General features: G+C 48.1%; 1 protein-coding gene across 1 annotated transcript; it reads right to left on the bottom strand.

Moving 5' to 3' along the window:
- Positions 1-4,047: 4,047 nt before the first annotated feature.
- LOC125940066 (neuropeptide-like protein 31) lies at positions 4,048-5,294 on the bottom strand. Its single transcript, XM_049655738.1, has 2 exons — positions 5,261-5,294; positions 4,048-4,341 (listed from the first exon to the last, which is right to left on the bottom strand). Exons 1-2 carry the CDS (start codon positions 5,270-5,272, stop codon positions 4,105-4,107), a joined length of 249 nt encoding a protein of 82 aa, XP_049511695.1. The 5' UTR covers positions 5,273-5,294; the 3' UTR covers positions 4,048-4,104.
- Positions 5,295-14,053: the final 8,759 nt, after the last annotated feature.

Genomic DNA, 14,053 nt, shown 5'->3' on the forward strand with positions numbered 1-14,053 from the left:
GCTCTCTGGATCAGCTTGAGCTGGTCGTCGAGGGCCGAGCTGGACAGCAGTGCCTCCCATTGCTCCCTCGTGGTGTTCGTGTCATGGTGTTCTATGTTGTGTAGCGTGCACTCCCACGTAATGTGGTATAGGGTTGGTGTGGCCCCACACCACGGGCATTCGTCCCTGTAGGCTGTGGGGTGCAGGCGATGTAATATGTGTAGGTTCGTGTAAGTGCCTGTCTGGAGCCTACGCCAGGCAGCGGCATGCTCCGTCTTTAGTATTCGATGGGGTGGGATATATCGCAAGCGACTCCCTCTGTGGTAGTTCAGGATTGCTGAATACTCGGGGTCAACTGGGTCAGGGTCATCTGCAGTCGGCGTGATGAGTGCTCGGTTATATGCAAATTCTCGAGCTGCTCTGTCGGCATACAGGTTACCCGTGATGGCAGCGTGACCCGGTATCCAAATGATGGTTATGATGGTGTTGTCGTCAGTGTCCTCCTTGGGTATTTGGGCTAGGACTTGTGCCGCAGGTCTTGCGATTCTTCCCTGTAGGAAGTTGCGGCAGGCCTGCTGGGAGTCCGTGAGGATCGTCAGTGGTTTTCTTGCGTGTTGACCTTCGCGGATGGCTAACGCGATGGCCAGTTCTTCCGCTTCCGTGATCGTGCAGGGGCGGGTCGATGCACTGGAGGTGACGTGGCCTCGGCGGTCGCATACCACTGCCACTGCGCCCTTTTTCTTCGTTCCGTACATAGCGGCGTCCGTAAAACGGGCCGTGGTATCGAACCTGAATGGTTTCTCTATGTATTGGGCCCTTGCTTTCCTCCTTCCGGAGTGTAGGTTAGGGTCCATGTTGCGTGGTATTGGGGCAATGTGATACCTGTCCTGGACGTGACGAGGTATCGTGCAGGTTTCTTGGGTTCGTGTTGTTGTGGCTTTGAAGCCCAAAGTTTGTAGGACCTGCCGGCCCGTGTGAGTCCGCGCAAGTCTCTGAATCTCCATTAGACTTGGAATCGTACCGTCCCATCGCTCTTGCCAGTTGCGTTGGGAAACTAATGGAAAGGACGGTGTTGACGCGTCTTGAATGGTATTTGGAACACAATGAGGTATATCCCAATGCAATGGCGGGCTTCCGGTGCGGTCGGTCATCGGTCGATAACGTGCTTGATTTGGTAACATCTATTCAACACCAAAGGAGCATGAAACGTTTAACATTGGCGATGTTTCTTGATGTGAGATGCGCATATGTTAATGTAGCGCACCAAGCAATCCTCGATGCTTTGATCGATGTGGGCATTGGTGGCCGTGCACTGCGCTGGATTCACAGCTATTTGGAGGATAGATCCTTCGTCGTACTTACAGAAGATGGAATGACATCCCACCATGTCACCAGCAAAGGTGTGCCACAAGGTGGAGTGTTAAGCCCCACGCTCTTCAACGTAGCACTGCTATAGGCCTTGTTGGATCATTGCCAAGGACGGTTCATATATCCATCTATGCAGATGATATCTGCATCTGGGCAGCCGGCGTAACTCGTCCGCAGATACGAGCGAGGCTGCAGAAGGCCGTCACACAAACGTCGTCCTATCTGCGTATGAAAGGCCTAGAATTACCCTCCGAAAAGTGCCGATTAGTCGCATTTACGCGCAAAACAATGACTCCATATGTTATACGCATAAATGGACAAGTAGTTGCTTACGAAACAAAACACCGTTTCCTTGGAGTCATCATCGATCGTGATTTGTCTTGGACGCCACATATTTCATATATGAAAAAGAGGTTGACTGCAATAGCACATGTATTCAAATTTGTCGTCGGAAAGTCTTGGGGTGCGTCTGTGCAATCGATGCTACAGCTGTACCATGCATTATTTATGGGCTTCCTAAGATACAGCCTGCCCGTGCTGGGAAGCACCAGTAAAACGAACCTTCGAACACTCCAGAGTATGCAAGCCCAAGTTCTACGGACGTGCCTCGGCCTCCCTAAGTGTGTATCCACAGCGGCCACAATCGCCATAGCACGTGACCACCCTGTATCAACATACTTTGCAGTCGACGCTCTAAGAGTGCACATTCGACATGTCGCAAGGACGCCCTTTCACCATCTTGCTTGCCTGCCAACAACTAGGCCGCATACGAGTTTTAGCCGTCTCCTGACTATACACGAAGCATCGCTACCATCGAATTACGTCCCTGCAGCATGGCCTTCGTTACCACTGTGGTCTCTGCATTCACCTCAAATATGCCTCACCATTCCAGGCGTGAATAAGAAGGCACAAATGCCGTCAGCAGCATTGAAGCAGGCAGAATTATTGCTACTACATGAGGTTCACAGTGACCGCTTACATGTTTACACAGATGGGGCGGTCATGCACTCCAGTTCAGCAGCTGCAGTATTTGTCCCAGCAAAATCTACAGTAATAAAATTCCGGATATCGCACTTGACATCGACGACGGCTGTCGAACTTACAGCTCTGTGTGCAGTGATGAAATTTATCGAGCAGGAACCGCCCCAGAAATGGTCTATCTTCTGCGATTCCAAGGCCGCCCTCCAGAGTTTGCTCTCTGCACTACGCCGTGGACCCCACGAACGACTTGTCGCGGACACACGCGAAATTTACCATCAGGCAGTTGACAAAGGACATGACATTTTCTTTCAATGGCTGCCAAGTCACTGTGGTATCTTTGGAAACGAGCAAGCGGACGCAGCCGCTCGATCTTCACATACCAGTACCGATTGCGTCGCTATCCCTATGTCCAGAACAGACGCAGCAAGAAAGCTCAGTGCGCTTGCTCGCGAGCTTACGTTAGCCCACTGGAATTCAACGAACTTTAAAAACCAGTGCCTCTGTTCCTTGGATCCTAATCAGAAGTTCCGCCTTCCACATGGCTTACCACGACGGGAGGTAACTCTCATTTGTCGCCTAAGACTTGGAGTAGCATTCACCAACGCGTGCTCCTACCTGATGGGAATGGCCAGAAGTCCAGACTGTGAAAATTGTGGGTGCAAAGAGACTATAGCACATCTTCTGTGTGATTGTCGTCGTTTTAGTGCGCAAAAGGAAAGTCCTCAGAACCACGCTCGACAAGATAGACAGCCGTCCCCTTACGGAAGCCAGAATTCTCGGTCCCTGGTCCCAGCCGACGTCGGAACGAACTGCTTTAAAAGCGCTAGTACGCTTTTTGAAAGAAACAGGACTTCATGAAAAACTATAGAATTGTGCGGACAGATGTGTTTTTTTGTTCTTTTTTGTTTTTATTTTCTTCTTTTTAATCTTCTCTTGTTTTGTAATCTTTTCTGCCCTTACCCCCCCCCCCCCCTGCAGAGTAGCCAACCGGACACTTAACCTGGTTAACCTCTCTGCCTTTCGCCTCTTATTTTCCTTCCCTTCCTTCCTTTCTAATATGGACTACGCTGTGGTATCTAGTAAATAATACATTACAACATATCCGCTGTTTCAAGTAATTTTGAGGCCTCTACGTATAAGCTGTCTTGAATTCCCGGAATGACCGCAAAAATAAACTATGAAAGAGGATCGGTTCTACACGACTAACATGACAGAGGGTCCTGCCAATGAAAAAATAGAATTCTTTCCTGATAATGTGAAAATATTTTGAAGAGGAAATATCAATTGTAGACTAGGTGTTCACCGTGCGAGTGATCGGAAGAAGTCTGAAATGTAAATATATCTAGGGCAAGCTATGGACGAAAATAAGTGTTTGGACAATTCGGTCAGTGTAATTCTCACAATACTGTTGCAATTTGTCGGAACTAATGTACAAAATGCTCTTCTACCATTTGTCCTGTACCTGTTAATTAGGCTTGGCCGTCATGGGCTCCAAAATGACACAGTAAATTTACATTTTACGAAAATAAAACCTCATATAGCAGCAACTTTCCTGTTGAACGTGACTTCGCGAACCTACACGCCCTCTTGAAGAAGACGTCTTAAATAATCAGGCGGAACAACTGCTGGCTATGTATGCCAAGCCAACGCTGCCTGCTTCAACATCATCGCCACCACCCCCACATCTTAAGTAAACGCCGACATTGAAAAGACAAAACTTTTATTCTGCGCGCGCACATCATTCATGCTTCGCTTGTAAGTCACTGATGAAGAAACCTAGCCGTAGAAGCCATGGCCATAACCGTAGCCTCCGTATCCGCCGAAGCCCCGGCCGTAGCCTCCGTATCCTCCATAGCCGCGTCCGTATCCTCCGTAGCCGTAGTGCGCTCTTTGGTTGTCGTAATGGTGAGTGATGGCGTGGCTGTAGCCTCCGTGGCCGTAACCGTGACCGTAGCCGCCGTGGTAGCCAGCGCTGGCAGTGGCCAGGACGGCGAGGACAACGAGGATGCCAACCTGCATAAAGTGAAAACACCAGTCGGTTCATGCGTTAGATGTCCTGAAGAAATACAGCACTTTTCAAAAGTTCTGAGCACGTGCGTTGGAAGTACAGTCAACCACAGAATATTACGGACCATATGAAATCTGAGAAAAAGCTGAATATCTCCGCGGCTTCACAGCGAAGCCTGGTATTAACATTTTGGTCCTCGGCTAGAATATGCTAACAGCAATGTCGTATACTGTTTTACTCGCTACTGCGACAGGCTGCTCGGGATTTGAACATTTTCCTAGATCCCGTGGTCCGTAAACTTTTTTGTGGTACTGTACTTTTTTGTGGTTGTGGTTGTTGTTGAGTGGCAACCAAAGATCATTTGGTTGGCAATGCGCTGTCCAGTCAGCATCGCCCAGGCAAAATTATTACGAATACAAGAAGATGGAGAGCATAACTGCAATGTGAACCGTGAATATGAGCAGACTGGTATGTCTTATTCGAGGAATAGCGCGAAATCCTTCTCATGCTGCAATGCATGCAGAAAATGTCTCACGAGGCACGCCATTACTTTTCCAGAGGCGAAGTCCAAATGGTGTTTTGCTACAGTCCACGCTTCATTTTGGTTGAAAGAGAAATGGAAAGCCTGCTGACCGCACACCATAACTTAGTAGAGTGCGGCTGACGCTTAAAAGGGAGTCCCGTAAGCTCATTTTGCCCGAGCAACTACTACAACTACAAAATATAATTTTTTCTTACTCTGTGGAGCACCTTTATTCCGCTGGGGCGCAAGCAGAAAAAAGGTACTGAATAGGATTACAACGAACCTCAAAATTGGAGTAAAGCATGGGATGCGCATACATTCCTTCAGAAAGAGCCGCCAGTATTCCCTTTGATCATTTATGGCGCAACGAAAGAAAACGCGACTTCGGAGCAGTTACTCACGAGGGTCTTCATGTCGAACTGCTGCCGATTTCTCGAAAGCACTGGCATACGGCAGCTGGCCACAGACCTTATATACTGTCCGGTGTAAACGAGCCATTCCGGTTCAAGAATTAAAGGTCATATCCCGTGAGTGGCTCGCTATCCGCCTTGCTTGAACGAGTAACAGTTCCTGGAGACTCTGAAATAGCCGAACTTTCACAAAGAACACGTAGTTTTCAAAGCACAGTCGAATACCAACATGAAAAGATATATATATATATATATATATATATATATATATATATATTTATTTATTTATATATATATATTTATATACGAGAAAAATACAAAGAAGGAGGTGCTATATACATAATAGTTTGGGCTTTTCTGTAACGGACATAGTTTACATTAGTACTGCGCTTTTATTGCGAAATGCATTGTTCACCTACTTCATCAATTTCGCGTCTATCTTTGTTTTCTGTCTGTCTGTCTGTCTGTCTGTCTGTCTGTCTGTCTGTCTCATTACGCCACTCTATAATTTAAAAAGAAAGCACGCTTTAAAATTTCGCCGACGCTAGGCGGATTCGAAACCACGTCACAAGGATTCCTCAGGCACAGCAGCTTGACGCTTCGGTGCTCCACCGCCAATGCCAGCGGTCAACGAGTGATTAATCCTCATTTATAGCACGCACCGGCGCGCGACCGGTGCAATCTCTGAGGCAATGCAAGAGGGCACGTCATTTGGAAGCCACTTCGCTCGGAGGCCATGCAAGATTGCGGGCACGTCGCTAGGTGGTGCAGGATGTCCAGACTGACGATTAGCTCATGCAAGCTAGGATGACTATTTTTCACAAGCCCGTTTCAAAGGGGATGCAAATAAATAATCATCAAGTCGCCAAAAAGAATCCCAGCTGCAGCACACGGCTCGTGCATGGCGCGTTTGGTCATTGGCTATACGGTGTTCGCTACATTGCTTGAATGCAAATTGCATTAACGTCGACCGTTGTCGTGAGATAGGTTCTGCCGGATTTTTTTCGAAGTGATAGCAGTTATACAAACGTATGAGGCACGTCGTCATCGGTGCCTCTACCGTGGCGGTGCTGTTCCAAGTGCGATGCACCTGCGCGGCCATAATAGACATCGTAACTGCTTTCGGGGCCGTTGGGTCACATAATGCGGTAGAAATGGTGCCCTTCTGATAATGCTTGTCTTCCAATGCCTGCAGGCGTAAAAGCCGGAGTCTTCCGTTATGACACGCACGCATACTCAATGCAGTCTCAAAAAACACGTTGCAGTCTCCGGTACTTGGTATAACATTCACAGTTCGAGCCGTCCGCACGGCCGATAATATGTGCGCCGCGTTGAGTGAAGGCGATGTCCGGGCGAAAGTCGACGAGGCATATTTACTTGGCTTCGTTTGACTCTTGCCGGCAGGCGCAACATCTGAGCTACGAAATCAACTAGTTCATAAGTTCTTTCATCGGCCCCTGGAACGCGTGCGTTTTACTTTACGAACTCAGCCATTGCGTGACAACTGTCCCTAGGGCCACTGCCTTGGGCGGAAATGTAGGGGTCCCAGTGCGAATATGAGAATAATGCGAATCTAATAGCGAAGGCCTGCTGGATTCGTATTGGAATTTGTTTAATATTCGCACGCCCCTATATTTGTACCCAAGCCAATGGCCGTATAGGCCAGTCCATCATTGACATATTCTGTTTGCCAGTATACCAATTGAGTAGTTTTTGCTATTCGCATTCGATTCGATAAAGCACCATTCGATTCGATAAGGCACCACCGCCTCTGCTGAAATATAAGTGACAGAAAAATAATTGCGGTGTTGAGGGGGAGAGGGGCCGACGCAAGTGATGACTGTTCCGAATGATCTTGCTTCTGTGGAGTCGCGGTTGCTGTGAAGAGGCACAAATTGCTGAGCGGATGCACGGGACATGCAACGCCTCTTCAATAATTTTCAGTCATGCAATCACAATTGCTCAATTTCATGCAGCCTATATATACGAATTTCTTGTCTTGATGTTGGCAAAACAATTTATTCATAATTTACTTCCACTAAGGCAATGCTCTATACTAAGGCAACGCTCTATACGTTCATCTATGCCATTGTCTTGCTGGTGACGTGCTGTATTTTTGTTTCATTATTTTTACTAGCCCCACGTAACTGAAAGCAACTGTTTCTCATTTGATCGGATGTGCAATTGCAACGGCATTAAATACACGTGTCAAACAGTCTAAAGAAGCCTTTTTTACGAGTCGAACCCCACGCAACCTTTTTAGTCAACGTTGTTTATAAATGACAAAATATTCAATTCGATATTCGGAGGTTGCTTTTGTCTGATATTCGTATTCAATTTGATTCGGAAAGTTCACTATTCGAACACACCTGTAGAAATGCAGTCTGCACATTCGCAGGGGCATGCTCCAGTGTTAACCAGTGGACGCCCCATGTGAGGAGTTGTGAGTAATCTTTAAGCCTTTCTTGTATATGTAACGACAGACGGCAACATAACGAAATGTACATACATTAGTGCCCAATTAAGCTTGCGTGCATGCTGCTATACAACAGCGGTAAAATCGTACGCTTTGTAAATGGCGATAATACGTCGCTGCGTGCCTGAACTTAATATCATCGACAGGGCTTCAGGGCTTCAGAAGGGCTTCAGAAGTTACATAGCGATTAACAAACCGCAGTAACTTATCCTATGCGCTGACAGAGAAAAATTATTTGAGCTATATTACCAAATTACGATTCTACAGTTCCCGAAAAGTCACTCTCACCACGAGAATGAGTTTGATAAGCTAGAAAATGCGCTAGAACGAAGGACGCATGCTGAAATGAAGGAAAAGGCGCATGCCCTGACCACTTTGCGTGTTTCCCGTCTTTTCTTTTCGTTCATCAATACAACATGCTGCACCAACTGCAGCAGTAGTCATTACTGAAATTTCATTACTGAAATGCCTTCACTTCGATGTAGCTCAACGCTGATAGGAGTTGTGATAGGAATTGAGAAATTAGATTTGGGAGTTTTACGTGCCAGAACCACGATCTGATTATGAGGCACGCAGTAATGAGGGACTCCGGATTATTTTGTACCACCTGGCGTTTTTTGAGGTGCAACTAATTCACGATGCACGGGCGTTTCCGCATTTCTCCTCTATCGAAATGCGGGTCGCCGTGGCCGGGATTCGATCCCGCGTGCTTGGGCTTAGCAGCGAAACACCATAGCCATTAGGACATAGAAATGATATGAACACATCAGGCGAATTTTGGTAATTACCGTGATGTTCCGTGTATATATGTATGCTATATTTTAACTTATGCCGTATATGCAACGTAGAATACGTGCCATTCAGCCATCACAGTTGCTGAGACATGAACCTGTCTTCTTGATGAAATTATTCCTCATAATATTTGGGCAAAAATATCTTTCACAGCGCATGCCCTTTACCTTAATTCTTCTTACATTGTTAAAAAGAGCAAAACAATGTTAGTGCTCACAACCTGAAAGCACCGTAATATATTTAGCATCCTTAAATGTGAATGAGGGTGTAAATATGTCGATAACACACAAAATATGAGTATTTCACATACAAAAATGGTTGTCCTTTTTTCACGTTTAGGGTATGAAATATTTTTCAGTGAGTGATGCAATTTCACAGGCGCCGCTGACTACGGGCAGCGTAGAGGCGCCTGTGCCATCCCATTCCAGGCGCCTACAAAGTGTGTTAAGGCTCTTAAGAGTACCAGAAATTGTGGTGACACCACGTCCGCGTCCGCGCTATGTCGCGTCCGCATTAGTCGGGCCCGCGTACAGTTAGCACACCGTCCGAGAAGTTCAGCCACACTAAACCTTGCTGTTACTGTAAGTGCCTCACCTTTCGCGGGAAACTGTCAACTCTTATTGCGATATCAATTATATGGACATTCCAAAGCAGATTTCTGCTGTCGGCGTCGCCGTCACCGTCGCCGTGAGGTTCCGTATGTCGTCAATGGAGATGAAATCGGCGCCGCGCGCCGAACGCTGTATGTACGAGTTAAAGAGCGCGAGGGACGCGCGCTTTCACGGGGAGTGAACCCACGGCGGAAACAAACGCGCGTTCTGCGCCGTGATCGCTTAAGGGCTGCAGAAGTAGGCGTCCCTTTCCTCCTTCACTATCACCATATATGTAGAGCAAACGCGCCTTCTTCCGACGCGCGAGAGGCCGTGGGGGGGGGGGGGGGGGGGGAAGGGAAGGGAGGCGACGTTTAGCGGCGGCACCAAGTGCCTATTTATATCAGAGGCTCCGGCAACAATCACCAACGCCGCACGAATTTTGTGCGAACGCGGGCAAAACGCCGACGGCGTCGACGACAGTTATGCGTGTTGCCGGTGCTGCTGCGTGTCCAAGTTTATACAGCTGATAAAGATACTACCATTACTCCGTATAGCTCTCTACAAATTTGCTATCGCAATTGATGCTTCGCCTTTCAGGTGAAACTGCGACAACTTTTTTTCTTTCACGGAACTTCTTTTATTACGATAGCAATTATATGGGCACTCCAAGCGGATCCCTGCCATCGGCGTCGTCATCGCCGTCACCGTGAGGTTCCGTATAGAGCCCAACGGCGATGAAATCGTCACCGCGCGCCGTATGTTGTATGTGCGAAAGAAACGCCGGGGCGCGCGCTTTCATGGGGAGCGAACGCACGGTGGAAAGCAAACGCGACTTCTTCTGTCGCGTGAAAGGCTGTGGCGGGATGGGGGGGAGGGAGGGCAGGCGACGTTTAGCTGCGGCAACAAATGCGTATTTCTATAAAAACGTTGCCAGGCCAGAATGTACTAAAAAAATGTTGCAGTGGCTTAGCTCGGCTATGCCAGGATATACGTAGCGTTAGCAAAGGTTCAGCTGATTATTCTTAGCTTTCCTGGTTGTCTAGATTGTCAAGGATTGGCTTGATTGTCATGCTTACTGCTGCTCCAATGACACACACAAACGCCAGTCAGAAGCGCAGCGGCTCCAGCGCAGTGTCAGGCGGCGACTGCACAGCGATCGCGCGCCGGCGCCAGTGCGTCTACCACGGCTACGACGTCACTCCTCTGGAATGCGCAGACCGGTGGCGGTGAGTCGCGCGCGGCGGCGGCGGAGTGCGCGAGAGGTGCCGGCTCCGGTGGCTCCGGTGCGCAAGCTGTGTGACATCACTGATCCTTGCGCATGCGCAGCACGGCTCTTGATGTGCCGCGCGAAACGGGCTTGGCTAGGCCAGTGTAGCTAACGCTACAAAACTGCCGACGCTGTTCGACAAGTGTGCCGTTCTGATCTCGTCGATAACCTCCGAGCCGCCCCCTGAGGCACCGGCAACAGTCTCCAACGCCGCGTGCTTTCGGTGCGAAAGCGGGCAGAACGCCGACGGCTTCGACAACAGTTCTGTGCGTGGCTGGTGCTGCTGCATGTTCAAGTTTATACAGCTTATAAAACTACTATCCTTACTCTGTATAGCTCTCTACTAGTTTGCCATCGCAATTGATGCTTCGCCTTTCGGATGAAACTGCGACATTTTACACAATTATCTGCTTTCTCCACAATCAGCTCCATATAATGGCCAATGCTCTGGCGAAGTAGAACGTATGTGGAATATTTACCGCCTTTGTGAAAATACCTTGACAAGCGTTTGAAAGCTTTATGTGTGGGCAAGGTTTCAAACGAACCGGTCGTATACCGGGCAATGCTTAAAGATATGTAGCTAAATTACAGGCAACTGGAGTTCTTCTGAGAACTTCGCGAAAGAACTAGCGTCGCTAAACATTCTGTTGAGATTCTGTAATGTCACCCAAGTCCGCGGCCTTTTTAATGTGTTCAGCATTCTTTGCGAACTATAACCGTAATTTCTTGTGAGTGTCAAACCGTCTTCGTGGGCCGATCCTCAAGATAGTGCAGTCTAACGGCGCGTTAAAAATGTCACAGTTTCGCCCTAAGGGCGAAGCAATGAATGCCATAGCAACACAGCAATGTCATACGAAGTAAGGTGAGCGGCTTTGGTAGCAATATGAATTGTAGTAAACATGAGCTGCTTAAGTAAGCAGGTGTGCTGCGGCGTAAGTAGACCGACATGAAGAGAGACTCGATGACCACGAGAAGGCGCGTGTGAAACGGTGGTGTTGATGAGAAGCGCTTCCCGTGGGCAGCGCGTGCGAAGGGACACACCTGTAGCGCTGCACTGCCGATCCGGGCAGCATTGCATGTGTAGCGTGCGTTGGAAAATGTGGCCCAACTATTACTAACTGAATGAAAAATGTCACAGTTTCGCCCTAAGGGCGAAGCAATGAATGCGATAGCAACACAGCAATGTCATACGAAGTAAGGTGAGCGGCTTTGGTAGCAACAACACGCAGAACTGTTGTCGACGCCATCGGCGTTTTGCCCGCGTTAGCTCAAAATGCGTGCGGCGTTGGTGACTGTTGCTGGAGCCTCTGATATAAATAGGCACCTGGTGCCGCAGCTAAACGTCGCCTCCCTTCCCTCCCCCTCCTCCACGGCCTCTCGCGCGTCCGAAGAAGGCGCGTTTGCTCTACATATATGGTGATTGTAAAGGAGAAAAGAGACGCCTACTTCTGCAGCCCTTAAGCGAGCACGGCGCAGAACGCGCGTTTGTTCTCCGCCGTGCGTTCACTCCCCATGAAAGACGCGCCCCTCGCGCCCTTTCACTCGCACATACAGCGTTCGGCGCGCGGCGACGATTTCATCTCCAAATGACGTCATACGGAACCTCACGGCGACGGCGACGGCGACGGCGACGGCGACGCCGACGGCGACGGCGACGCCGACGGCAGAAATCTGCTTTTGAGTGTCCATATAATTGCTATCGCAATAAAACCGTGGTGTGAGCGCGCACAAACAAACATGAATAGATCACACTGAATGACTGCAGACAACGACTGTCAAAACGCTGGCAGCAAGCGCATATACGCCGCAGCGGGCGAAGGTACGTGCGGTCTATCGCTTCAACGGAAACTGAGCGGCGAATGCACGGCGCATAAAGGTCAGAGCCGTGTGGAGATAAGCGACGGCAGAAATCCGGTTGAAGTGTCCATATAATTGCTATCGCAATAAAAACGAACGGTCGTACAGTAGCACCGTGTGGCGGTACCGGTGGTACCGCACGGCGGAACAGTGATAAGGGGAACATTGTCGCATTTTTTCCTCGGGGCAGCTAGCATTTTGATACGTTGAGACGCTGCGCCTATGGCCGAAGACGCAGACGCTGTCGTTTGAGACGCTGCGCCTACGGTCGCAGACGCCATGCGGAGTTCCGAAATGGCCCTTGAGGAAGGGGCGCTCGAACTATCGATTGGCTCCCGCGTACGGGTAAAAGAAAGAAGAAAGAAGTGTGCATTTATTTTCATATCGCAAAACGCAGATAATAGGTATCACAATGACTAGAGTGAATTTACCAAAATAAGCAAAAAAAAAACAAGTTCGAAATAACGTAGGTCATCATAACTATGTATAAGGTGAGAATGTTATACAGAAAAGTAGCTATTGCGATTAAATAACAAACAATAACATCTGTTATGTGAATTGCATGCCACAACCCGCTGTGGTTGCTCAGTGGCTATGGTGTTGGGCTGCTGAGCAAGAGGTCGCGGGGTCGAATCCCGGCCATGGCGGCCGCGTTTCGATGGGGTGAAATGCGAAAACACCCGCGTACTTAGATTTAGGTGCACGTTAAAGAACCTCAGGTGGTCTACATTTCCGGAGTCCCCCACTACGGCGTGCCTCATAATCAGTACTGGTTTTGGCATGTAAAACCCCAAAATTTAACTTCTTTTTTGCATGCCACATCAGAAACGACATTCAAGTTTTTATGCTGCGCACAGTAGAAAAAGTAGTTTATAGTTCGAGTTTGTAGTTAAGACAAGGTGGTAAAGGGAACGCCACCCATAACACACACTGCTACACAGTGCCACGAATAAACACCTCCCAAAACATGCTAAACGCATTCTTGGATAGTAACAGTGGCTGGTTCTCCGTAATCTCCTTTCATCTGACAATGCATATGATATAAATTCCAGCTTGACATCAGAGTGCCACTGTATGGAGCCTCACAGCGTATTAGTCTTCGATTGCTTGCCTCAGTACATGTCCCGCATTATTGATGAGACAATCTTTGTAATTCTGGAACAAATACACCTTCCACATTTGTGACAATCAAGCACAAAGACAGACGATGTCGCCGCACTTTTCCTGAAGCACACGCCTTCCAACTTAATGTTTCTAATGCGCATGGATTTAAAAGCTCGAAGTCGGATTTATGCTCTCAGTTGTCATTAGGTTTCGTATTTCGTAAGAGTTTGTTCCTATGCTTTTGTATTCACATCACTCGGTATGTATAGATTGGCCGATTCCGGCAATACCGTTGTTCGATGGGCGCGAAATGCAAGAACGCCTGTGCACCCTACATTGGGTGCGCGTTAAAGAACCCCAGGTGGTAAAAATTAATCGGGTGCCCCCAATACGGCGTGCATCATAATCATATCTTTGTTCTGCCACGTAAAACCCAATAATTTAATAGATTTTTTTAATATCGTGGGATACATCTTTGGGCCAGGTAATCACAAATGACGGAAATATTATAAAATGAATATCAGCATCCCTAAATATGCGTTCCTCGGTTTATTTTATTTTATTTATTTATTTGTACATACTGCAGTGCAATGAGCGCTATAGGAGGAGTATGTGAACAGAGGGAAATATACACAGCAAAATACCATACAACGATAAAGATGGTGTGCAAAGACCATGCATCTTGGATCGCGGAT

This window comes from Dermacentor silvarum, chromosome 9, assembly GCF_013339745.2.
Source record: "Dermacentor silvarum isolate Dsil-2018 chromosome 9, BIME_Dsil_1.4, whole genome shotgun sequence".
NCBI lineage: Eukaryota > Metazoa > Arthropoda > Arachnida > Ixodida > Ixodidae > Dermacentor > Dermacentor silvarum.